The sequence below is a fragment of the Heterodontus francisci genome, chromosome 1 (assembly GCF_036365525.1).
Source record: "Heterodontus francisci isolate sHetFra1 chromosome 1, sHetFra1.hap1, whole genome shotgun sequence".
In the NCBI taxonomy this organism is placed as follows: domain Eukaryota; kingdom Metazoa; phylum Chordata; class Chondrichthyes; order Heterodontiformes; family Heterodontidae; genus Heterodontus; species Heterodontus francisci.
Window position 1 is genome coordinate 257,853,283 of NC_090371.1, and position 27,433 is coordinate 257,880,715.

The 27,433-nt window shown below is 42.1% G+C and overlaps 1 protein-coding gene across 6 annotated transcripts in view; it reads left to right on the plus strand.

The window, feature by feature from the left end:
- setd7 (SET domain containing 7, histone lysine methyltransferase) overlaps positions 1 to 27,433 on the plus strand; it is a 47,673-nt gene extending 20,240 nt beyond the window's left edge. The window contains exons 5-8 of one of the 6 annotated variants that reach the window (XM_068043531.1): positions 12,428 to 12,509; positions 17,972 to 18,089; positions 18,209 to 18,366; positions 19,955 to 22,096. In XM_068043531.1, coding sequence (XP_067899632.1) covers positions 12,428 to 12,509; positions 17,972 to 18,089; positions 18,209 to 18,366; positions 19,955 to 20,135 — 539 coding nt within the window. In that variant the 3' untranslated portion in view covers positions 20,136 to 22,096. Of the gene's footprint in view, positions 1 to 632; positions 739 to 9,871; positions 9,932 to 12,427; positions 12,510 to 17,971; positions 18,090 to 18,208; positions 18,367 to 19,954; positions 22,097 to 22,693; positions 22,747 to 23,448; positions 23,528 to 27,349 lie in introns of those variants that run through there. The other 5 variants (XM_068043548.1, XM_068043557.1, XR_010976087.1 and 2 more) reach the window with 5 other exon arrangements.

The following is a 27,433-nucleotide window of genomic DNA, read 5'->3' on the forward strand; positions in this document are numbered from 1 at the left end:
TTAGTAGGGGGATCGAGTTTCGGAGCCACGAGGTCATGCTGCAGCTGTACAAAACTCTGGTGAGACCGCACCTGGAGCATTGCGTGCAGTTCTGGTCACCGCATTATAGGAAGGATGTGGAAGCTTTGGAAAGGGTGCAGAGGAGATTTACTAGGATGTTGCCTGGTATGGAGGGAAGGTCTTACGAGGAAAAGCTGAGGGACTTGAGGTTGTTTTCGTTGGAGAGAAGGAGGAGGAGAGGTGACTTAATAGAGACATATAAGATAATCAGAGGGTTAGATAGGGTGGATAGTGAGATTCTTTTTCCTCGGATGGTGATGGCAAACACGAGGGGACATAGCTTTAAGTTGAGGGGTGATAGATATAGGACAGATGTTCGAGGTAGTTTCTTTACTCAGAGAGTAGTAGGGGCGTGGAACGCCCTGCCTGCAACAGTAGTAGACTCGCCAACTTTAAGGGCATTTAAGTGGTCATTGGATAGACATATGGATGAAAATGGAATAGTGTAGGTCAGATGGTTTCACAGGTCGGCGCAACATCGAGGGCCGAAGGGCCTGTACTGTGCTGTAATGTTCTAATTCTAATTAGCTTAACGTCATTGATTAAAGATTCCATTATCTTTCTTATCAAAGGTGTAATAGAAAAACATCTAGAAATTGAAAGAGTGGTCAGCATGGATTTCAAAAGGGGAAGATCATGCTTGTCCAACCGTAAGAATTCCCTAAAGAATTTGAAGTAGTAAGTGGATGGATGAGGGTAATGCAATTAGACGTAATCTATTTGGATTTGCAAAATGCCTTTGATAAAGTATTGCATAGTAAACTCATGACTAAGGTCAGAACATGTGGAGTTAAGGGAAAAGTAGCAGAATGGTTACCAAGCTGGATAATAAACAGAAACATAGAAAATAGGAGCAGGAGTTGGCCATTCAGCCCTTCGAGCCTGCTCCGCCATTCATTATGATCATGGCTTATCATCCAACTCAGTAACCTGTTCCTGCTTTCGCCCCATACCCTTTGATCCCTTTAGACCCAAGAGCTATATCTAACTCCTTCTTGAAAACATACAATGTTTTGACCTCAACTGCTTTCTGTGGTAGCGAATTCCACAGGCTCGCCACTCTCTGGGTGAAGAAATTTCTCCTCATCTCAGTCCTGAAAGATTTACCCCACATCCTTAGACTATGACCCTGGTTGTGGACTCCCCCACCATCGGGAACATCCTTCCTGCATCTACCCTGTCAAGTCCTGTTAGAATTTTATAGGTTTCTGAGATTTTCTCCCCCACCCCTCACTCTTCTGAACTCCAGTGAGTATAAGCCCAACCGACTCAATCTTTCCTCATACGTCAGACCCGCCATCCCAGGAATCCATCTGGTAAACCTTTGCTGCACTCCCTCTTTTGCCAGAACATCCTTCCTCAGATAAGGAAACCAAAACTGCACACAATATTCCAGGTGTGGTCTCACCAAGGCCCTGTATAATTGCAGCAAGACATCCCTGCTCCTGTACTCGAATCCTTTCTCTATGAAAGCCAACATACCACTTGCCTTTTTTACCGCCTGTTGCACCTGCATGCTTGCCTTCAGCGACTGGTGTACGAGAACACCCAGCTCTCGCTGCATATTCCCCTCTGTTTATAGCCGTTCAGATAATGGTCTGCCTTCCTGTTTTTGCTGCCAAAGTGTATAACCACATTTATCCTCATTATACTGCATCTGCCATGCATTAGCCCACTCACTCAACAGATAGTTGGGGTTAAAGATAGAGGGACAATTGGTGACGAGTGATGTTCCACAAGAATGGATGCTAGGGCAACTGCTGTTGATCATTTGCATAAATAATTTGCATTCAGGAACTGGTAGTGAAATGTTAAAATTTGCAGATAACACCAAATTAGGGGATGTATTAATACAGCGGATGACTGCAACAAAATACAGGAAGACATTAATGATGCAAAATGGACATTTAATTGGCAGATTAACTTCAATATAGATGTGTGTGAGGTGGTATGTTTTGATATTAAGATAAAGGAGGCCACATACTCATTGGACAATATGAGGAGCAGAGTGCGATCTGGGAGTAATGCAGGTTAATAAGCAAACAAAGCACTGGGGTTCATTTCTATTCGTGTGTGCGCACACACACACCCCACAGTTGGAGCGCCGTGACCTCTTCTGGTCGGCATATTCTAAAGAGGATATAGATGTACTGGACAAAGTGCAAACAAAAACATTTACTCAAATGATACCACAATTGAGAGGTTATACCTATCAGAAAAGGGTACGGTGGGGCTTTATTCTATAGAAATGAGAAGACTGAGGGATCACCTGATAGAGTCCTTCAAGATTAAGAAATGATTTCATAGGGTAGGTGTAGAGGAGATGTTTTTACTTCCGTGTGAGACCAGAATTAGAAGCCATAAATATAAGATAGTCGCTAATAAATCCAAAAGAGAATTCAGAAGAAATGTCTTTATCCAGAGTGGTTAGAATGTGGAGTTTGCTACCAGAGGGAATAAATGAGGCGAATAGCATTGATGCCATCAAGGAGAAGCTGGACATGCATATAAGGGAGAAAGGAATAGAAGGATACGTTGATAGGGTTGGATTAAGAGGGGTGGAGGAGGCTCATGTGGCGTATAAACACATGCATGGAACTGTTGGGATGAATTATCTGTTTCTGTGCTACATACTTTGTAATACTTTTAAGTTGTGGACTCTAATATGACTGTAAACTTCAATTTTCATGAATATTTTTTCACACATTAGACATCAGAATAACATAAAGGCTGCATTTTCCTTGATTAATGTCTTATTCCCTACTGATACGTACACTTCTCCTTTCAGGACTACTTATTGACTAAGTGTCCTGGAGTGTGCTCAATTGCCAAACTGCTATATTTAAGTGGTTTTGTTTTCTTATATTTTTTCTGTTTGTTTGTGGGATGTGGGTGTCGCTGGCTAGGCCTGCATTAATTGCCCTTGAAAAGGTGGTGGTGAGCTGTCTTCTTGAACTGCTGCAGTCCATGTGGGGTAGGTACACCAACAGTGCTGTTAGTAAGGGAGTTCCCGGTTTTTGACCCTACTAAAGTGAAGGATGGTGATTATAGTTCCAAGTCAGGATGGTGTGTGGCTTGGAGCTGAACTTGCAGGCGGTGGTGTTCCCATGCATCTGTTACCCTTGTCCTTTCTAGGTGGTAGAGCTTGTGGGATTGGAAGACTGCTAATGTAGGATTCCAGTTGGAATTGACTACTCAGTTAGTGAAACCAACACTGTTTCTGGCCCCTACTATGGGAGTGAGTAGTGTGATCCTATCAGGACAGTTCAGTCGCTTGGGCTTACGAAACTCTACTGTTGCCTCAGTCCAGTGGAGAATGATCCTATACCCTGAGCCACCTGTGTGCACCTTGGCAACTACAGTTGCCAGTGAATCTGTACCTGCTTTGCCATGAGCCTGTTGTTGCAAGATGTTGGTTGTCTCCCCATCACCCAAGGACATCTCCAAAGAGTTATACTTTACCGAGTTTCACCTGTGTGCGAATGTAGTTGCCCAATCACCATGGATAAGTGACTCTTAGCAGCCATAGATGAGAGTTGTGTGCAGCATTGGAGACCAGAGTTAGGAGTCCATCCATAGGAGATGAGGTGAACTTCTAGTCTAAGAACATAGGAAACAGGAGCAGGAGTAGATCATATAGCCCCTCAAGCTTGCTCTGCCATTCAATAACATCATGGCTCATCTATCTCTCCTCTCTTTTCCTGCCCTATTCCCATATCCCTTAATTCCTTTTTAGTGTCCAAAAATCTATTCATCTCCGTCTTTAATATACTCATCAAATGAGCATCTATAGCTCCCTCGGGTAGAGAATTTTAAGGATTCACTACCATCTGAGTGAAGAGATTTCTTTTTATCTCAGTCCAAAATGGCTGACCCCTTACCCTGAGATTGTCCTCCCAGGCGTCTGGGTCCGTGGGGTGGGGGGGCTGGGGCCTGAAGATGCCTCCGGGAGAGTGCCACACACTCTGATGCCGAGAGGGCACGTCCCAGCCTGATCTTACCAGTGGTGGCGACGGGACCACTATTTGAATATTTATATAAATTAAAACTAATTGTACTTGTGCTGCGGCCGCCTGATGTCCTACTGCGATCTTTGGCCCAGTGGCCGGCGCACTCGCGCCTTCGGATCTCTGTCCAGGGAAAACAGGTGCTACACTGGTGGGGAAGGAGGAGGAGGTAGGTTTCAGTGCGGGTGCGGGGGGTGGAACTGGGTCAAAGTAATATCATTGGTGTAGGGGATGGTAGGAATGTTTTGAGGTTAAAGTTTATGAAGTTTAAGGGTGGGGCGGGGGGGGGGGGGGAAGGTCAGATGGACAAGGTTAAGTGTTTTGAGGGCATGAGAGGCCAAATTAATTTAATTGTTATTGGGGGGGGTGGGAGAGGGGCAGAAGAAATGACTTTATTTTTATTTACTTTATCTTTAAATACTTAAATCTACCATTAGGGCTCACAGCCCTTTAAAAATGGTGTCTGTGCCAGCACACAGGCAGCTGACAACATTGCCGGGAATGGACAGCCAGCCCTGTCCATGTGATCAGGGGTTGGGGGGGTTGTGGCGGCTCCGCGACATGTGGCCTGCACAGGTGGGCCACCGTTCTCTTTGCCCGCCGCCGACATTGGTGGCGGGCACAGAAGATTCAGCGCTATGATAAGTTCTAGACTCTCCTGTCCTAGGTCATACTCCTGATGCTGCATGCTGAGGAGGAACTGCTGTGGTTGCAATGTGTAACACAATTGTAGCATGCTCTTTTTAAAACGAATATTTTATTCATTCAGGGATGTGGGCATCGCTGGCTAGTCCAGCATTTATTGCCCATCCCTAATTGCCCTTGAGAAGGTGGTGGTGAGCTGCCTTCTTGAAACGCTGCAGTCCATTTGGGATAGGTACACCCACAGTGCTGTTAGGAAGAGAGTTCCAGGATTTTGACCCAGCGACAGTGAAGGAACAGCGATATAATTCCAAGTCAGGGTGGTGTATGACTTGGAGGGGAACCTACAGGTGGTGGTGTTCCCATGCATCTGCTGCCCTTGTCCTTCTAGTTGGTAGAGCTCGCGGGTTTGGAAGGTGCTGTCTAAGGAGCGTTGGTGCATTGCTGCAGTGCATCTTGTAGATGGTACACACTGCTGCTACTGTGCGTCGGTGGTGGAGGGAGTGAATGTTTGTAGATGGGGTGCCAATCAAGCAGGCTACTTTGTCCTGGATGGTGTTGAGCTTCTTGAGTGTTGTTGGAGCTGCACCCATCCAGGCAACTGGAGAGTATTCCATCACACTCCTGACTTGTGCCTTGTAGATGGTGGACAGGCTTTGGGGAGTCAGGAGGTGAGTTACTCGCCTCAGGATTCCTAGCCTCTGACCTGCTCTTGTAGCCACGGTATTTATATGGCTACTCCAGTTCAGTTTCTGGTCAATGGTAGCCCCTAGGATGTTGATAGTGGGGGATTCAGCGATGGTAATGCTGTTGAATGTCATGGGGAGATGGATAGATTCTCTCTTGTTGGAGATGGTCATTGCCTGGCACTTGTGTGGCGCGAATGTTACTTGCCACTTATCAGCCCAAGCCTGGATATTGTCCAGATCTTGCTGCATTTCGACACTGACTGCTTCAGTATCTGAGGAGTCACGAATGGTGCTGAACATTGTGCAATCATCAGCGAACATCCCCACTTCTGACCTTCTGATTGAAGGATGATCATTGATGAAGCAGCTGAAGATGGTTGGGTCTAAGACACTACCCTGAGGAACTCCTGCAGTGATGTCCTGGAGCTCAGATGATTGACCTCCAACAACCACAACCATCTTCCTTTGTGCCAGGTATGACTCCAGCCAGCGGAGAGTTTTTCCCCTAATTCCCATTGACCTCAGTTTTGCTAGGGCTCCTTGAAGCCATACTCTGTCAAATGCTGCCTTGATGTCAAGGGCAGTCATTCTCACCTCACCTCTTGAGTTCAGCTCTTTTGTCCATGTTTGAACCAAGGCTGTAATGAGATCAGGAGCTGAGTGGCCCTGGCGGAACCCAAACTGAGCGTCACTGAGCAGGTTATTGCTAAGCAAGTGCAGCTTGATAGCACTGTTGATGACACCTTCCATCACCTTTACTGATGATTGAGAGTCGGCTGATGGGGTGGTAATTGGCTGGGTTGGACTTGTCCTGCTTTTTGTGTACAGGACATACCTGGGCAATTTTCCACATTGCAGGGTAGATGCCAATGTTGTAGCTGTACTGGAACAGCTTGGCTAGGGGCGTGGCAAGTTCTGGAGCACAGGTCTTCAGTACTATTGCCAAATATTGTTAGGGCCCATAGCTTTAGCAGTATCCAGTGCCTTCAGTCGTTTCTTGATATCACGGAGTGAATCGAATTGACTGAAGTCTGGCATCTGTGATACTGGGGACTTCAGGAGGAGGCCGAGATGGATCATCAACTCGGCACTTCTGGCTGAAGATTGTTGCAAATGCTTCAGCCTTATCTTTCGCACTGATGTGCTGGGCTCCCCCATCATTGAGGATGGGGATATTTGTGAAGCCACCTCCTCCAGTTAGTTGTTTAATTGTCCACCACCATTCACGGCTGGATGTGGCAGGACTACAGAGCTTGGATCTGATCTGTTGGTTATGGGATCGTTTAGCTCTGTCTGTCGCATGCTGCTTACGCAATTTGGCACACAGATAGTCCTGTGTTGTAGCTTCACCAGGTTGACACCTCATTTTGAGGTATGCCTGGTGCTGCTCCTGGCAAGCCTTCCTACACTCTTCATTGAACCAGGGTTGGTCTCCTGGCTTGATGGTAATGGTAGAGTGGGGGATATGCTGGGCCATGAGGTTACAGATTGTGGTTAAGTACAATTCTGCTGCTGCTGATGGCCCACAGCGCCTCATGGATGCCCAGTTTTGCATTGCTAGATCTATTTGAAATCTATCCCATTTAGCACGGTGGTAGTGCCACACAACACGATGGACAGTATCCTCAATGTGAAGGCGGGACTTCGTCTCCACAAGGACTGTGCGGTGGTCACTCTTACCAATACAGCCATGGACAGAAGCATCTGCTGCAGGCAGATTGGTGAAGACGAGGTCAAGTATGTTTTCCCCTTTGTTGGTTCCCTCACCACTTGCCGCAGACCCAGTCTAGCAGCTATGTCCTTTAGGGTTCGGTCAGTAGTGGTGCTACCGAGCCACTCTTGGTGATGGACTTTGAAGTCTCCCACCCGGAGTACATTTTGCTCCCTTGCCACCCTCCGTGCTTCCTCCAAGTGGTGTTCAACATGGTGGAGTACTGAGTCATCAGCTGAGGGAGGGCGGTAGGTTGTAATCAGTAAGAGGTTACCTTGCCCATGTTTGACCTGATGCCATGAGACTTCATGGGGTCTGATGTCGATGTTGAGGACTCCCAGGGCAACTCACTCCCTATTGTATACCACTGTGCCACCACCTCTGCTGGGTCTGTCCTGCCAGTGGGACAGGACATACCCAGGGATGGTGATGGCAGTGTCTGGGACATTGTCTGTAAGGTATGATTCCGTGAGTATGACTATGTCAGGCTGTTGTTTGACTAGTCTGTGGGATAGCTCTCCCAACTTTGGCACAAGCCCCCAGATGTTAGTAAGGAGGACTTTGCAGGGTTGACAGGGCTGGGTTTGCTGTTGTCATTTCCGGTGCCTAGGTCGATGCCAGGTAGTCCATCCGGTTTCATTCCTTTTTATTGACTTTGTCGCGGTTAGGTACAACTGAGTGTCTTGCTCGGCGATTTCAGAGGGCATGTAAGAGTTAACCACATTGCTGTGGATCTGGAGTCACATGTAGGCCAGACCAGGTAAGGACAGCAAATTTCCTTCCCTAAAGGATATTTGTGAACCAGATGGGTTTTTACAACAATCGACAATGGTTTCATGGCCATCATTAGAGTAGCTTTTTAATTCCAGATTTATTAATTACATTCAAATTCCACCTTCTGCTGTGGTGAGATTCGAGCCCATGTCCCCAGAGAAATACCCTGGATCTCTGGGTTACTAGTCCAGTGATAATACCACTATGCCACTGCCTACCCTACATACTTTTAATGTTATGTATAGCAACCAGCCCATTTCTTCTTCCCTGTAATCTAAAAATACTACAGTCTTCCTGTGCTCTTCTACACAGTATCGTACTTAGGAGGGAATTTGTATCTATGTAGTTTACGAATAGTTATAGAGCGTTGTCGGTGTACCCGCACCAGATGGACTGCAGCGGTTCAGGAAGGCAGCTCACCACCACCTTCTCGAGGGCAATTAGGGATGGGTAACAAATGTTGGCCTTGCCAGCGATGTCTATATCCCATGAAAGAATAAAAAGAAGTTTTTAGGGCACAGAAGGGGGTCATTTGGCCCATCAAGTCCATGCTAGCTGTCCGCAGAACAATCCAATCAGTCCCATTCCCCTGCTTTATTCTTGTAGCCCTACAAATGTATTTCCCTCAAGCACTCATTCAATTTCCTTTTGAAATCATTCATCATCTCTGCTTCCACCACCCTTGTAGGCAATGAGTTCCAGGTCATTACCACTCACCTGTGTTTTTAAAAAAAAAAAGAGTTCTTCCTCACATTACCCCACATCTCTTTTCCCAAAGCCTTAAATCTGTGTCCCCTATCAGCTAATAAAAACAGCTTTCCTTTGTCTACCTTATCTAAACCTGTCATAATCTTGTAAATTTCGATCAAATACCCCCTCAATCTCCTTTGTTCCAGAGAGAATAACTCCAGCTTCTCCAACCTAACATTGTAGATAAAATCCCTCATCCCTGGAACCATTCTGGTAAATCTCCTCTGTACTCTCCATGCCCCTCTCATATTTCCTAATGTGTGGTGACCAGAACTGGATGCAATATTGTCTAGTTGTGACCTAACCATAGATAAATCATAGAATCGTTACAGCATAGAAGAAGATCATTTGACCCATGTCCATGTTGGCCGTCCTAAGGAACAATACACATGCTACCACTCCCTTGCCCCCTCCCACATTCTTCCTCCTTCAGATGTAGAACCGAAGAATCATTACAGCACACAAATGTTCACCATAACTTTCCTGCTTTTTTACTCAATACCTCTCTTTATGAAGCCCAACATCCCATATGCTTTGCTAACCACTCTCTCAATATGTCCTGCCACCTTCAACGATCTATGCATATGAACCCCCAGGTCCCTCTCACCCTACACACTCTTTAGAACTGTGCCATTAAGTCTATATTGCCTCTCCTTATCCCTTCTGCCAAAATGCACCACCTCACACTTGTCTGTATTAAATTCCATCTACCACTTGTTTGTCCATTCTGTTAGCCTATCTATGTCCTTTTGCAGTCAATTGGTATCATCCTTACCATCTCTCACGCGTCCAAGTTTGGTATCATTGGCAAATTTTGAAATGCTACTCTGCATTCCAATATCGAAGTCACAAGCAGTGGTCCTAGCTCTGACTCTTGTGGAAAACCGCTGTCTACCATCCCGCAGTATGAAGAACAACCACTTACCACAACTCACCTGTTTTCCGTCCTTAAGCCAATTTTTTAATCCAAGCTGACACTGACCTTCCTCTTCCATGAGCCTCAATTTTGTTAGCCAGCCTTTTATGTAATACTTTGTTGAACATTTTCGTAAAATCCATATAGACAACATCCATTGCCTTACCTTCACCAACTTTCTCTGTTGCTTCATCAAAAAATTCAATTAGCTTAATCAAACACCATCTGTCGTTTACAAATCTACGCTGGCTCTCCTTAATTAACTCAAACTTCTCCAAGTTGATTTTCTATTCCCTAATTATTGTTTTGAAAACCTTACCAGCACTGATGTTAAACTGACTGGCCTGTAGTTACTAGGAATGTTCCCCGTCTCTCTCTGAAGGTAGGTGTTTTGAAACTTAATGAAGAAACACTGTGCAGGGCTATTGCACATTCACTCTATACCATTGTTCAGTGAAAAGTGTACCAAATGGTCACTTCAAAGAACATTTGGTTGTTTGATGTGAATGATCCACAGACACATCAATTGCCTGATAATGGACTGACTAATTGAACTGTACAATTTCCCAATGCTCCAGTCGTTGTGTGTTGGGCAAGGAGCCTTAAAAATGATTGAAGGGGGAAATTACAACAACTTGACTTCAGTGAGAATTAAATGTTGCATCAGGTTTACTTCCTGTAACTGAGTGGAAAAATAACTAGGCAGCTTTCAAGTAAACCATTTGGTGGTTGTAATTTGAAGTTTTAAATGCAGTTGCTTACATGGCTAAAATTGGAAAAAAACCTCTAATTTTACTTTAAAAATAGACCATAGTTTTTATTCTAACCAGACTAAAACCGAAACCATGGCCCCGGTAGCCTACAGTTGGTAACTGGGTTGCCAATGGGACGTTGATAAAAATTCAAATCTGGCAATGAATGAAATCAGCCTGCCACAGCTGGGATGTATTTTGGTAGCATGTTGCTGAACTGCAATAGCTGCTGGAGTGCACTGCAAGAGTAGTTAAAGAAGGTTTCTACAGGTCTGGATTTTGCAGTAGTAATGATGGCAAAACTGTCAAGTGTGCACAATTGTTGCTGCTCTAAAACTGACAGCAACTTCTGTGGTCTACACGTGCAGTTAAACGCAGAAATCCAGAAGTTGCAATCAGTGATTCTATGCTTCTCTATAGAAGTCCCTGCAGACTACAATCAATTAAAAATCACTGAATTATTGACAACTTCCCTTTTTTCCACTATTAATCGCACTGTAAAAACCCTCCAAAAGAGGTTGAATGAGGTGTAAAAAGGATTTTAACAGTGTACTAAATTCATAATGCTGAAAAATCTCTCTACCCATGAAAAACTAATTTTTATATTTTGTGGAATGTTAAATTGCTGCTTTTTAAAAGTTTGATATTTCAGCTTCTACCTTAATCCCATGTGTATCCCCCAATCATTTATTTTGATTTCTGTAAAAGTTTTTAATTAAAACTGAAGGATAATCAGTGCATCCTACTTCCTGTTTTCTCTGAGAATACTTCAATGTGATTAGCTACTTACACTTGTAAATCCCATTCATTTGGCATCAGATTCAAAGTAACACTGGGAAAGGGGAAATTCATGCCACAGAGATCACTAGATCTTTGTAGGAAGCTTTCTTTAAGGTCAGTGCTGAGCGCCATCATTTCACCACTGACTGTGAAATCCAGTCCATCATGTATATACACAAATCTTTGAAGGTGGCCAGAGAAGTTGACCAGACTGTTTTTAAAAAAAAAAAGCATATGGGATCCTCGGCTTTATAATTAAAGGCATAAAGTACAAAAGCAAGGAAGGTATGCCAAACCTGTATAAAACACTGGTTAGTCCTCCGTTGAAGTATTATGTTCAATTCTGGACACCACATTTTAGGAAGAATGTCCAGGCCTTGTAGAAGGTGCAGATGAAATTTACTTGAATGGTACCAGGGATGAAGGTCTTTGGTTGCATGGAGAGATTGGAGAAGCTAGGGCTGTTCTTCTAACAGATGATCAAAATCATGCAAGGTTTTAATAGAGTAAATATGAAGAAACAGTTTCCAGTGGTAGATAATTTGGAGGATATAGATTTAAGGTGATTTGGCAAAAGAACCAGAGACAACTTGAGGATTTTTTTTTTAACACAGCAATTTGTTGTGATCTGGAATGTCCTGTCTGAAAGGGTGGTGGAAGCAGATTCAATACTAAGTTTCAAAAAGGAATTGGAAAAATACTTGAAAGGAAAATAATTTACAGGGTAATGGACAAAGAGCAAGGAATTCATTTCAAAGTGTCAGTACAGGCAAGATGGGCTAATGGCCTCCTTTTGGTGTATCATTCTATGATCACAGGACAACATTTAATAGGATATCACAAATAAATATAGTACCTAGGTAGCCTCTTTTTTTTTTAAATCTTGATATTTCGTATAACAAGATTGTGGGGAGTTTTTTTGTTCAAGCCATAAATGGTGGAATGATTAAAATCGGAGGAGTGCAGTTATCTGAGGATTGTAGTGATGGAGAGGATGAGGCCATAGAGGAATTTGAAAACCAAATGGGAATTTTAAAATGGAGGCATTGCTGAACTGGGAGCTAATGTAGGTCACCAAGAACAAGGGTGATGGAGACTTACTTGTGAATTAGGATAAAGGCAGCAGAGTTTTGAATGAGATTAAGTTTACAGAGGGTGAAAGGTGGGAGGTGGGCCATGAAAACATTGGAATATTTGATTCTAGATGTAGGTAAAAAAGGCATGGCATTTAATAAAATGTCCATTAAAGCTGACGATTGTTTTAAAAGACTTGTATGGAGAATTTAATAAATGTTGCCTGCAAATCTGATCAACTGTTAAATTGAATATCCTTCTTTCTCTAACAGGTCCAGTTTATACCTTGGACAAGTCCACCTCTTTTTGCATTTCTACAAATTGTCTCCTTCTTGACCCTTATGAAAATGAGAGGTTATTCAAATTTCTTATCTTCATAAACCAGCTTTTATTTTTAAATGTTGAAATTATCTACAGTTGAAGAAAATATAATTTGCCATTTAGTGAGTGACATTGATGTCAACATGAAATAACTGCTCATATTGTGAAAATAGAAATATAACATAGTCATAAAATTAAAAACAACAAGGGAAGGAAATTCCATTAGACCCATTTTTGGAACCTGCATCCCAACCAGGGTGGGCGAGGAGGTCCAAAGTTGACCTGAGATTGGGCCTCATTAACTTTATCTGGGTGAGCTGCTGGTGACTTTTGAGCCACCACAGGGAGCTAACCTATTTTATAAACATCAATGTCAGGCCACTGGTCTCTCTGGCAGTGGCCCAAAGCTAAGTGCTGGAGTAAGAGGAGAACAGAAAGTGGGTGATCCCAGACTGATCGAACCCCTTGCTCCTCCTGGCTCCACATCAAACCCAAAATAAAACTTACTTTTTTGGTGCTGGCCACTTACTAGACTGCATCCATGTTTTGAAAACCTCAGATCAGGTCCGATGTCCCCCTTACTCGGGGCAGCCCAGATTCCCTAAGGGGATCCTAAAACAAGCATTGATCCCTTCATTAGGACATGCTAAGGGTCTAGTGCTTGTTTCAGGCAGCCATCCCAGATATGCCTGAAAAAGGTCAGTCCCAATTTTGGGATGGACATCACTAAGGTGTCCTTGAAGCACAGGATGTCAGACTCCGAAATGGCCCTCATTGCTTGAGTTTTAAGACCATAAAATGGGTGCAACGATAACCAAAATCTATCCCAAATATTGGAAATATACAGATTTACATCAGTATCTGAAAAGAGACAGACAAGTCTCGGCCCAAAATTTTAACTAGTCTTTTGTTTAATTTTCAGATGTACATGGATGCCTTCTATATTTCCAGTACTCTTTGTTTTTATTTCAGAATTCCAGCATTCAGTTTTCTTTCTGAATGTATTTGTATTTTGGAGACTTTCTTTTGGCCCTTTCTTTCCCTCTCTTTGGTTAGTCTTGGGTTTGCCCATATTGTTGACCAGGTTTTCTTTCATGGGTTGTTTTCCAAAATTCTTTTTGGTGGCTTTCAATGAGGCATAATTCTTTTAATGTCTATTTCTCTGTTGCATGTAATGGGTTAACTTTACTCCCCTTTACTCTGTCAGCTCAGCTTTACTTTATGCTTCATGTGCAGCTCGATCAGCTTCTTACTAAATATATTGAAGTTCTTGACTGAGGTTCTATGACAAACCAGTTTTAATTACAAGAATTCTACTCTAACATTTCAATTAATGATTTGGAATAAAAGCGACTTACTTGTTAGTTTAAGGGTGGATAATTGTGGTTTACTATTTTTTTTTAAATGGGTAGTGCTCCTTTTTAAATTAATGTTTTAGTATGTTTGCAAATTGGAACAGTTTGTTATATTAGTATCCTCTGACAAATCTGCCTTGCTTGAAGCAGGAATAATTGTCAAAGGGGATCTAAGTTTATGAATTCCTGAGTGTATTCTGCAAAGAAGCGTCTCGAGTACTTTATTTGATTAGTCTCCAGGAGCTGATTATTGCCTTGGAAAGTGATTGAGCTAGATCTTTAATTTCACCACCTGGGTGTTGAGTATTGCCTGGGAAAAATGCAAGAAGGAATATCACCCCAACGTAGAACCACACAATGGAAGGAAAATCAGGCAGATTCTGCAACAGATATGAAAAGCTCCTGGTCCAATTTTCTTTTTCTGTGCTCAAGTGATGCCTAATGGCCAGATAGTAAAGATGAAAACCTACCCCACTGATTCTGAATCAACACTGAACCCATGTGCTGAATAAATGAACAAGTTAGTCTATCACCATGTTACTGAAAGGACATTCATGGACTCATAGGTTATGGATTCATTTGTTCATTGCAATTTTACAGTTTTGAGACTTCAATTAACAAGATAGTTTGGGAGAAATATGCATTCAAATTTCTATTAATTGGCAAGGTTTCAAGGCCTAAAGAGTAGGATGCTGTATGGATTGTGTTCTGACAGCGGCGGGAGCAACGCACTATTAATTCACTCCCATCACTCCACAGGTCGCAGCATAATATTAAGCTTTCACACCCAATTGGAAAACTGCCAAATTAAACACAATAGTAACCCCTAGAATAAAACAGACCAAACCAGGTATCTTTAGACAACAACAAATTAACTATTTACTTTAAAAAAAAAAACTATATCTTAAACACTATTAAGATAAACCTATGTCTACAGACCTTATACTTATTTTAACTTAACTCCTGCATTCTCACACACATACTTAAAAAAACTAACAATTAACCGGTTTTAAAAGTGGAGTTTTAAAAAAATTAGTTGTCTCAAGAATAAATAATTAAGTTTTTGTAGGTTATGTTCCTGATGGATGAGGTTTTCTAATGTAACAAATAATCAAAGGTCACTTGAAGTCTTCACATGGATTTGATGAAAATAGTCCTTCAGAAGATGGGCATTCAACTCTTCGGCTGCAGCAAGCATTAAACAGTTCTTTGAACGATGAACACAGCGATGCAAATGGTTTCTTGAAAAAGAAGGCTTTTCTTCTTTTACGTAGGGAATTAACTTGGCTTGTAGCTGCTTGTAGGATTTTTGCTGAGAGGAAATAGACAGCTTTCTTTCTCTTCAGTTCGCCTCACTGAAAAGTCTCCGAACTAACTGGTTTCTGCCAGTTCCCCCCACAGCCAAGTGGAAATGTTACCATGTGACTTCTCTCTGGTGTGAATCCTGCTGTTGCCCAGGGCAACAAAAATGCAGCTGTAGCACACTCCAATTCCAGAACTTCCTCCTTTTTAAAGGTTCACTGTTTTTAACAAAGTCTTAAAGGCACACACACTGTCTTTAATCCGAGGAGAAAGATAATTACAACTTTGTGACAATTGGAAAAACTAAGATGATGAAGTAAAACGAGAAAGTAATAGATGAAATAAAAACAAGAAATGCTGGAACCACTCAGCAGGTCTGACAGCATCTGTGGAAAGAGAAGCAGAGTTAACGTTTCGGGTCAGTGACCGATTAATAGATGATGGAATGGAATTAATAGATGATGCCAAATTATTGTAGACACTCTGGGACTGGTTAACTTTTGGTGTTTGTGTTAAAAGGATGATATCAGATCGCCCGTCCATTATGCAGCCTACCTGCAGTGAAACAAATGTTGCCAATTTGAGATTGTTGACCCCCCTATATAAGTGACAGCACCTCTCAAAAATTTCAACAATTTGACATGTTAAATGATGTACAACAATTATAATTGGTGTAAAATCTCAAAGCACTAAGCACCCAATAGCATGTATTTACACATTATTGAGGTTATGTAGTTGTCACAGTTCACGTTTAGGGATAGGAGTGGTCAGGTGGCTCTCTCAATCGAATCACAGACTTCAATTATGGGTGCATGAGATTGAATCTGTCCGGGTGGATGTTCAAATTGCTTGTCTTGAATGGATTTCCACAGTTTATGACCAGACCAAGAAATTATGCACTTTATAGTGTAATATTTCATCCTTGGGTAGGGGCAAGAAGAGGGAAAAAAAAAAACTTGGCTGGTTCGATAATGTGTACTATGTTTTAATTAGTCGTGGAGTAATGTTGACAGGCTATGGGGAAGTCCCTGCTCCAGATCATCCTGCTTTTTTGGGTATATAATGCAGTGTGGCACTGGTGGGAAACGAGGTGGATTTAAAAAGAGAAATGGTACATTTTGAGGAGAGGATGTAGGGAGTCATTTAATTTCTGAGTTGTAAATCCTTGAGGTTCATTAGCAAGTTAACCACAAATAAGGAAGTTCGGTTAAGAAGGTGTTTTCCCAGTGCTGGTGCTTAACTTCTGATGATCCTAGTTCCAGAAATAGATGTAATATTTTGAACATGATCTAACTAATATTGTGTGGAAGTTAATATTTCCATGGATTTTGACTCCATCGTTCCTATATCTTAACTGGTAAAGGCAAACATTTAGTTGAGCCATAGAAACCAGAAGGTTCAATTCCTCATCTGTGTCCTTTAGTGATGTTGGCTGAGGGAAAACTCCCCATCTCTTCAAAATAGTGTAATTGGATATTTTATGTCCAACTGAATGGGTAGATGGGGCCTCAGTTTAATGTCTCCTCTGAAAAAACTGCATCTCCGACAGTACAGTATTCCCTCCGTGCTGCACTAGAATTTCAGTTTAGATTATGACAGAATTTTATGTTGCGGCAGAGGCCCCGCCCACTGGCTGAAAAGCTTCCATCGGGCCTGTTAGTCGGCTGGCAGCTTTTCAGTCCCAGCAGCGCCACTGGGAGCAGTGGCCACTGTTGGGGCTGCACCCAGCCAGGACCAGCAAGATGGAGCAGACCCTGAAATGCAGGAAAGCGTGTGGGGCCTCACTGGGGACAATCGGCTGGGCTCTGGTGAGGCAGGGGGATCAATCGAGAGGGCAGGGGAAGGTGGTCCAGCGGCAGTGGCTTGTGCCCGATTGAGGGCCCCGCTGGCAAAGAGGCCACTGAGTATTACCAGGCAGCCGCCTCAGCTGGTGAAGTGCCTGGCCGTTGCTGATAAATCTACTAGCAGCGGCGGAAGGAGGCCCTTAATTGGCCAGAAGGCCTCAGTTGGCCTGGGGCCGGCAGGCCATTTTGCACCTCCCCCGCCACTGGTAAAATGGCAGTGGGGCAGTAGATGAGGGGAACGGTGTTCCCCACCTCCATTCTGCTCCCGGGGCGTGGAGCGTGAAATTCTGGCCTAAGTGGTCAAGTCTCTGGAGTGGGACTTGAACCCACAATCTTCTAACTTGGGTGAGCGTGCTACCCATTGAGCCACAGCTGACCATTTCTCATGAGTAATTGTAGGATTATGTTTTATTAATATAATTTGTGATTGCTTGTTCTGTTAAACGTCTGTGTACTAGAAATGGGCTCAAGATGATGACGCTGTCTGGGAGGGAGCTTCACAAGCAAGAAAATCTACTTGATGGCTGATGGCCTGGACCTATTTCTTTGGAAAATGGATATTGCGAACTCTTGTGTAGAAAAGATTGTTTTCATCAAGTCTGTTGGTCAGCATAGCTTTGGACTACTGAATCCAGGAGAGATGCATTTTCTCTGCATCTTACTGAACAGTATTTCATTAAAGGATAAGTATAGAATATTGAAGTTTAAAATAAGTTAACGTGCCTGAGCTTTTGTCAGAGTTCTCCCTCTTCTATTTGCTTTTGCAACTTATTTGTCCTAGTATGGTTCAGATGTTGTTGCAAAGGCAAGGAGTGGAATTTGTGCAATTAAACAAAGTTAAAGTCTTATATATCCTTGCTTTTTGTAAAAGTAAGCTGGTCAAGATAGCCAGATAATTGCTATTCATTGTACAAATGCTTGGTTATAATTTGAATATATGGAGATTGCACACATTATCAAAGGACATACGTAAATGTTTCTTCTCTTAAATTAGGGTGTATGTTGCTGAATCTCTCATTCCTAATGCTGGGGAAGGTTTGTTTGCAAAAGTAGCAGCACAACCTGACACAGTCATGGCTTTCTACAATGGAGTACGGCTAACACATGAAGAGGTGAGAGGCACATTTCCAAAGTTTCTAATGAAAGTAGAATTTACCTGTCAAAAAGAATGCAGACAAGTCCATTTGTTTAAAAGAAAATTATTTAGGTATATTTCATGTTTTCTTTCAAGGTGGATTCTAGAGATTGGTCTCTGAATGGGAACACCATATCATTGGATGGCGATAGTGTGCTAGATGTCCCTGCGCCTTACAACAGTACAAAACACTACTGTGCATCACTAGGGCACAAAGCGAATCACGCCTTTACTCCCAATTGCAGTTATGCCACGTAAGTAGTCATTACTTTGTTATGGGTCAGCTGAAGCTATGAGTTTTATGAGTGCAAGAATTACTGGAAGGAGAGAGGGGAAGGTTGACAATGTACCATGTATATCTTTTTTTTAATAATTTATTTTGAGGAGAGAAGGTAATAATTAAAAGTGATCTACTTTTTAGTTTCAGTTAACTTTGGGTTGGAGTAGATTTTAGTCTGGGCCTGTTTTTGCAAAAGCATTCAAAAAGGGTTCCCATAATGACTGTCCAAGGCAATAGAAAGGTCAAGAGGGATAAGGCACCATGGCCACAGTCAAAGAGTGTCATTTGTAACTTTGGTCAGGGCCGATTCTTTGCTGCGGTGATACAGCACTGGTAACGCTGTTGAAAGTCGGGGGGAGGTGGTTTGACAACCTCTTGGAGATGGTCAATGCTGGCACTTATGTGGTGCAAATGTCATCTGCTACTTGTCTCTGACTAGTGCCTTTTGCCAAATACCACAGCTAAGATTTTAAACTCTGGGGGCGAGACATAACCTCGTTTCTTGGGTGAAAAATTAAGGTTGGAGGGAAAAAGTTTGGGTCATAATCTATTGTGCATAATTTCCCCTGAAAAGGCCATTGTTGGCAAATTGGAAGGCTCTAACTTCTAGCTGTGCGTGGGCCTGCGCTGCCCTGCATATGCAAATAGGGGTCCTAATGAAGGTTGTCGGACATTGATTAAAACTGGTCATCAACTGGGGCTGGTCATGTTTTTGGCTTAACCAGTAGTCCATAAAACCAATGCCAGTGACCACTCGCAAAAATGTAGGAAAGATTTTTTTTTTTAAACTTTAATTTCTGGAGGAGCAAAAGTGCTTCTCCTGGCTCCACAGAAGTACTGCTGGCCCGAGCCCATGGGTCCCACTCCTTTCCTCCCCAGGATCTATGTGCAGGCCAGCCTTGGGGTGAGAGATGGCTGAAATTTCTAAGGCCTTGATGGCTGAGTGGCATTGGCTATTTCTTTTCGATGAGGCCTTGGGCTGACATCTTAAAGTACCGTTGCAATAGCACCATCCATGTCATGCCGAAAAATAGTATTATGTAAATTTCTCCCTCCTGTGGAGGATGTAGAGCAGCAACATTCTGATCCGAGTCTCTCTCATTGCTTTCAAAAGGTGAATCATTGTTTACTGAGATATGGGCATACTAGAGCTCTAGCAGTTGTCGGAGCACAAAAAGAATTAACAGATTTTGCTATCTACTCTGAATAATGAAACTTGTATGTTTAGAAAATGAGACCTGGTAATGAATAATGTATAGTTCTGGTAAAAAGAAAACAAGAAAATTTGATGCATAATTCAGAATTTTAAAATCACCTCAATAAACATACTTAAGCCTCTTAATTCTCACTTGCATAATGTTGATTTAGCTAAAATGTCTGTTGTAGATCTTCATGGCAATTGGTACTGATACTGTAAAACACAACAAATGATTCTTTTCCTTTTAATGGAATTGGCCCAGAGAGAGAGAGTTTCTTGCTTTAACATGCAGCATATGTAAATTAAATTACTTTTTTAAAAAAAAACATAATTTTGGTATATCATTGTAAACTTTTTCGTTAAGGTTTATTCATCCTCGGTTTGGGCCTATTAAAAGCATCCGCACCATCCAGGCAGTACAGAAGGATGAAGAGCTCACAGTAGCTTATGGATACGATCACTATTCTGCAGGCAAGGGTGCCCCAGAAGCTCCTGACTGGTACAAGCTTGAACTGCAGGCCTTCCAACATATTCAGCAGAAATGAAATTTATGCAGCTTTCTCTTTAAGCAGGTAGCAAAAGCAGAAGAAGCTATGCACTAAAGCTACATGGAACTACCAGATCAGGATCTTTAAAATGCTCTGTTCTATGAACTTCTAAATTATTCAAGGTTTAATTTTTGCAAATTACAATATATAAGGCACTTGAGCAAGTAGATATACATTTGCCATTAGCACATGAAAGTTTGCTATGTAACAGTAAACATTACAAAACCTAATAATTGTACTGTGTAGCTTGTCCTACTTGGCAGTCTTATGAGCAGCAAGCACTCTTCTAAATTGGTTCATGGAGAGGTAGATGCTCTGGCCATTTTTTTACTGTTTCACATGAATGTGCTCTGTTCTACTCTTATAGCCAAACCTAACTCTACACGTACTGTTTATGGGTTTATTGTGCTCACCCCAAGTTCGAAAAAAAAAGACTTTGTTCAAATACTATCAGGAACAGCTGTTAAATTTGTAGCTAATCTGATTGATGCTGATTTAGTGACCAATTAGTCACATTCAGTGTTGTCACTGGGGTTTCAGTGAAGTCTAACACAAGCTTGTGTAATTTTTGTATCTGGTCCACTTTAATTTTGAATAACACAGCGCAATTAGATAAATTTTATCATAAAGTTAGTTTGTGTCTGGAAAAGGCATTTTGAGTTGCATATCAATATCATTAGGATGAAGTATTGTTATTTCTACTGATAGCTAAGTGATGAGTTAAGATCTTTTTGAATAGTGTTGAAGTCCTTTAGCTTGCATATGATTTCTCCTCTGGCCCCACTTACGTAGTATTAAATACTAATGTGTATTAATACAGCTTTTGACAACAGTGGTGCCCTCTTCGGCCTTCAGATACAGCAGCTTAACTCATGGTAATTGATATGACATTGTTGATGAGGTACGAGATGTCAACTTTCCATGTTCTGTTTATTTCACTACACTGAGTAAACAAAGCCAGCAACTGAAGGGATGCAGTATTATCCAAATACAGCATTCTTGTGTTAATGTGGCAATTTCATTTTAAGTAACATTTAATCTTGCTTCAGGTGTAAAGCTATAATCTTGGCCACATGCAGGCATTTTTTTAAATGAACAGTAGCACAAACTAAACTTTTGTGTTTCGGTACAATGCTTTTTCCTAAAAGCTTGACTAGTTAAGCTTCTGCATTTTGTAACTGGTGTTTGCAGCCTTATTAAAATTACGTAGTTTTGCTAATGTAACTGAGAAGCTCAACTGGTGAGAGTATGAGAGAATGGAGTTATGCCAAAAGTTTACAGATTCCCCTGGAGTCTTTTGATTGTGTGTATCCTCTTTCAGTGTAGTAAATGAAAATGTGTGCATTTTATAAGAGCGTCTGGGTGAGCATGAGAATTGTTTTGATCTTTGGGGGTGGGAAGGCATTTATAATATGTTTTGGTTTTGACAAACTGAATTATGCTGTAGTCAATATATGAAGTTAATAACTTGGTATAGGACAAGAACATTTGTTTTCTAATGGTCATTTAAACAAATAAGGGGTAAATTGTGAACAAATGGATTTTTACTGTAAAAGATAGCAACATGTGGAGAAGAACTAATTATGGATCAAATTGATTTTTAAAAATCAAATGTATGTTAATATTTCAATGATTCTGACTGAACCACCCATGCACACAAACATGTAATGCCTGTTCATTTTAAGCCCCACTTTTTTTTTTTGTCATTTTTTTTTTCTGCTTCAGATCAGTCTAATTTGATTGGAAATGAAAATGAGGGAAGGTTACGGCATTTCAGAAATGTAATGTACATTTTGATCTTTCTACAGCATTGTAGTACGGTATACATCACTAATGCCATTTGTGGACTTGTCAACATATTGAACATCAAAACCTGGTGCAGAAGTTCTGCATTGCTGAATGAATTCATTTATGATAGCAGAGGGTTGTCAGTGGCAATAAATGCTCCAAGTTAACAACTGACTGGACTGTTTACTATTTTCACCTCTTAAGACTTTGATACTGTGATCTATTAATGTAATTTACAAGGATATCAGCTAGCAACTGTGTGTTTTTCGGATATTTTAATAGCTCATTGGATATATGAACAGTGTGGCATGGTACTGAGCTATACAAGCCAAAAAGGACCAGAGTTCAATCTCTGTTTTGTGCTGAGTTAATTAATTAAATCTCATGACCGAAATGGGAGCAGCAGCACGGTAGTTTTGACATCCCTGGCCTGAGGAGGGGGAAAAAAATCAGCTGCAGTACCCAATCTCTGAATGTGGAGATTAGGCAAGACTGTAAGTGGATTTGTCTATGAAGTCTATTGTGGTGATCAAATAGCCTGCTACTATTTACTGCTTGGCTCACAAATGAAGAATAACCATTTGGTTGAGGTACAAGAGGGCTGTCTGTGCCCGTGGAATGCTACCATTCATAAATCAATACCTTCAGTAGAAAAAGGGAGCGGGGGGGGGAGGGGGAATTCGAGGATGCCATAGACATGTACACATAGTATTGTATCTTTGATTTCCTTGCAGTGATACTTTCAAACTCAATTTGTGCCATTACAGGGAGGGACCAAGTGGAACCCGAGTGCCTCATCAGTGGTAAGATCAGATGGCTTGTAAGTGAAGATTGTTGCTAACTAAAATATTGACAGTCATGTGGTTAGGCCTCAGTTGTAGTATTGTGTATAATTCTGGACATCACACTTGAAGAATATTAAGGTTTTGGAAAGAGTACAGAGGAGGTTTACCAGGAAGATGCCAGGGATGAGGGACTTTCATTATGTGGAAAGATTGGAGAAGCTAGGATTGTTCTTCTTGGAACATAGAAGGTTAAGGGGAGACCTAATCGAGGTATTTAAAATTATTTGAATTGAGGGGATTTGATAGAGAAAGTAGGAAGAAATTGTTTCTTGGACAAGTTGATCAGTAAATGAGTTTTAAAATAACTGGCAAATGAGCAAGAAGAGAAGTAAAAAGAAATTGTTTCACACAGTTATGATCTGGAAAGCACTACCTGAAAGTGGTGGAATTGGATTTCATAGGAACTTTCAAAAGGAAATTCAGCATATATATGAAGAGAATAGGGTTATGAAGAAAAAGCTGGGGAGTGAGAATAAATTGGACAGTTGTTTCGAAGAGCTGTGACAGGCTAAATGGCCTCCTTTTGTGCTGTAAGATTCTAATGAGGGAAACCTCTGCCTATCCAGCCAGCAATTTGAAAGGGACTAGTAAGGGGCAGAAGGAGAAATTCATCTCTTGCATGGCAGTTATACTTGGCATGATATTTGTACCATCTTGTGTATGACATTTACTTACAGAATGGCAAAATCAGAAGTCAACAAGCAATATAAGAATCTAAAGGTGCAATGAATAGTCAAGAGATTTCTTTAGAAAAAGGTTGGTGTAGTTCTCCAAATTAAATTACCTACAAATAAATACCTTTTATACAAAAAAACTGTGCATTTTTTTTCTCAGTCAGGATGAATTTTTTTTTGGTTGTGTGTGGGTGGGAAAAGCATTTCTTAATTATGCTTTAGTTTTGACAAACTGATTTATACTATGGTATATTGTTACGACCAGGTGTGAAAGGTCTCTAGGGGTCTATTACTATCTTTGCCTAGTCTTATTGTAACAGGGTTAATTTTGGTTTAATTTTAAACACTCTGTTTTGAGCTCGCCCTTTGTGAATCCTTGTTCACAGCTTTCCATTTATAAGGCAAAGAAATTAGCATAAACAGGCTTCCTTAGGTTTAAAGAAAAGTGAAATTTATTAAACCTTAAACTCTAATACAGATAACGCCTACGGATATACGATGCACCCACACTAGCATGCACATGCAATACACACATGCAAATAGGGACAGAAAAGAGCAGGAGAAAAATAAAATGGAGAGGTTTGAGGCAGTCTCTAAAGGGGGTTTCTTGTGACTGTTTCTGTGGTTCCAGCTCACCATAGAGTCCTTGATTGTAGACAGCTATTACTTTTGTTGGGGCCCAGTATTCTTCTTAAACCTTGTTCACAGACTTTTCTGTCTTGGTGTTCATGTCTTCAATGGTTTCTGAAGCTGGTGAGAGCTAGATGAGAGCAGACAGGAGAGAGGTGTTCTCAGTTCAGGAGCTAACAGCCTTCTGGGTTTCAAACACTGGCAAGTTCAAAATTCAAACAACGTCAACAGTCAGCCAACCATGTGATCAAACAGGTCTGACCATGTCTGTTTGTGTATTCGGTCATCTTAGCAGTTAACCTGGAATGCTAACCTTTCCACCTTCAATGTCTGGTAATCAAAAGTCCATTTGTGGATTAAATTGGAGTAGGGAATAACCCCTTTGTTCTTTTGAAGTACTGTCTGTGGATGTGCTAATATGTCTCTCCAGCTAAAGTTTCCAATTATTCTTTTAAAGCAAGTTCTTTCTTCACCAGTTTAAAATCAATGTTCATGTGGTGAAATTAATTCTCCTCATTCTTGGCGGGGGGGGGGGGGGGGGCTTGTCTGACATTACTAACTTAATATAGGAGAAAAACACTGGTTTGCTTATCTATTAAACATTAAAATTACAACAGTGTGCACTTTCTGTCTTTATTTCCAATTGTCACTTTTTTGTCAACTTCTTATCTATGTCCACATTTATAATGGAAACTGTCTATGTAAACTGGTCACCCTGTAATTCCATCTTTGTACCAATGATGGTGCAATTGGTTTTACAACACTTAGCTTTTCAGCCTCTGCTGTAGAGAAACCTTTTTTATTAATTCATGGGATGTGGGCATCGCTGGCTATGCCAGCATTTATTGCCCATCCCTAATTACCCTTGAGAAGGTGGTGGTGAGCTGCCTTCTTGAACCACTGCAGTCCATGTGGGGTAGGGACACCCACAGTGCTGTTGGGAAGGGAGTTCCAGGATTTTGACCCAGCAACAGTGAATGAATGGCGATATAGTTCCAAGTCAGGATGTTTTGTGGCTTGGAGGCAAACTTGCAGGTGGTGATGTTCCTGAGCATTTGCTGCCCTTGTCCTTCTAGGTGGTAGAGGTTGCAGGTTTGGAATGTGCTGTTGAAGGAGCCTTGGTGCATTGCTGCCATGCATCTTGTAGATGGCACACACTGCTGCCATTGTGCATCGGTGGTGGAGGGACTGAATGGCATCCCATCCACAAACAATCAAGCAGACTGCTTTATCCTGGATGGTGTCGAGCTTTGTGAGTGGTGTTGGAGCTGCACCCATCCAGGCACGTGGAGAGTATTCCATCACACTCCTGGCTTGTGCCTTGTAGATGGTGGACAGGATTTGGGGAGTCAGGAGGTGAGTTACTCACCTCAGGATTCCTAGCCTCTGACCTGCTCTTGTAGCCACGGTATTTATATGGCTACTCCAGTTCAGTTTCTGGTCAATGGTAACCCCCGTGATATTGATAGTGGGGGATTCAGCGATGGTAATGCAATTGGATGTCAAGGGGAGATGGTTAGATTCTCTCTTGTTGGAGATGGTCATTGCCTGGCACTTGTGTGGCGTGAATGTTACTTGCCACTTATCAGCCCAAGCCTGGATATTGTTCAGGTCTTGCTGCATTTCTTCATGGACTGCTTCAGTATCTGAGGAGTCACGAATGGTGCTGAACAATGTGCAATCATCAGTGAATATCCCCACTTCTGACCTTATGATTGAAGGAAGGTCATTGATGAAGCAGCTGAAGATGGTTGGGCCTAGGTCACTACCCTGAGGAACTCTTGCAGTGATGTCCTGGAACTGAGATGATTGACCTCCAACAACCATCTTCCTTTGTGTTAGGTATGACTCCAACCAGTAGAGAGTTTTCCCCTGATTCCCATTGACTTCAGTTTAACCCAGGCTCCTTGATGCCATACTCAGTCAAATGCTGTCTTGATGACAAGGGCAGTTATTCTCACCTCACCTCTTGAGTTCAGCTCTTTTATCCATGTTTGAACCAAGGCTGTAATGAGGTCAGTCGCTGAGTGGCCATGGCGGAACCCAAACTGAGCATCACTGAGCAGGTTATTGCTAAGCAAGTGCCGCTTGATGGCACTGTCGACAACACCTATCGCTTTACTGATTGAGAGTAGACTGGGGTGGTAATTGGCTGGGTTGTACCTGTCCTGCTTTTTGTGTACAGCACATACCTGGGCAATTTTCCACATTGCTGGGTAGTTGCCAGTTTTGTAGCTGTACTGGAACTGGTTAGGGGTGCAGCAAGTTCTGGAGCACAGGTACTATTGCCGGAATATTGTCAGGGCCCATAGCCTTTGCAGTATCCAGTGCCTTCAGTCATTTCTTGATGTCACGCAGAGTGAATTGAATTGGCTGAAGTCTGGCATCAGTGTTGCTTGGGACTTCAGGAGGAGGCAGAGATGGATCATTACCTCAGCACTTCTGGCTGAAGATTGTTGCAAATGCCTCAGCCTTATCTTTCACACTGATGTGCTGGGCTCCCCCATCATTGAGCTTGGGGATATTTGTCGAGTCACCTCCTCCAGTTAGTTGTTTAATTGTCCACCACCATTCACGACTGGCTGTGGTAGCCCTGCAGAGCTTAGATCTGATCTGTTGGTTATGGGATCGCTAAGCTCTGTCTATTGCATGCTGTTTATACAGTTTGGCACGCAAGTAGTCCTGGTTTGTAGCTTCACCAGGCTGACACCTCATTTTGATGCTGGTGCTACTCCTGGCATGCCCTCCTGCAGTCTTCATTGAATCAGGGTTGGTTCTTTGGTTTGATGGTAATGGTAGAATAGGGGATATGCCATGCCATGAGGTTACATATTGTGGTTGAGTACACTTCTGCTATGGATGCCTAGTTTTGCACTGCTATCTCTGTTCGAAATCTATCCCATTTAGCATGGTGGTAATGCCACACAACATGATGGAGGGTATCCTCAATGTGAAGGCGGGACTTCTTCGTCTCCACAGGATTGTGCAGTGGTCACTTCTACCAATACTGTCATGGACAGATGCATCTGCAGCAGGCAGATTGGTGAGGACGAGGTCAAGTATGTTTTTCCCTCTTGGTTCCCTCACCACGTGCTGCAGACCCAGTCTAGCAGCTATGTCCTTTAGGGCTCGGTCAGTAGTGGTGCTACTGAGTGTGTGAACTGACTTTTTTTTCTTCTCAGCTAGTTGATAAACAATATAAAAGTATATAAAACTAACAATTCATTACTTTTTAAAATGGGAACTCAATCTGTGCTAATTCAATTATCCTCAGTTTTCTCACAGTGCTTCATCTGGAAACTACATTTCATCTTGATTCATTGGCCAACTGTTGGTGCTCTTCATGCAAATCACAAGG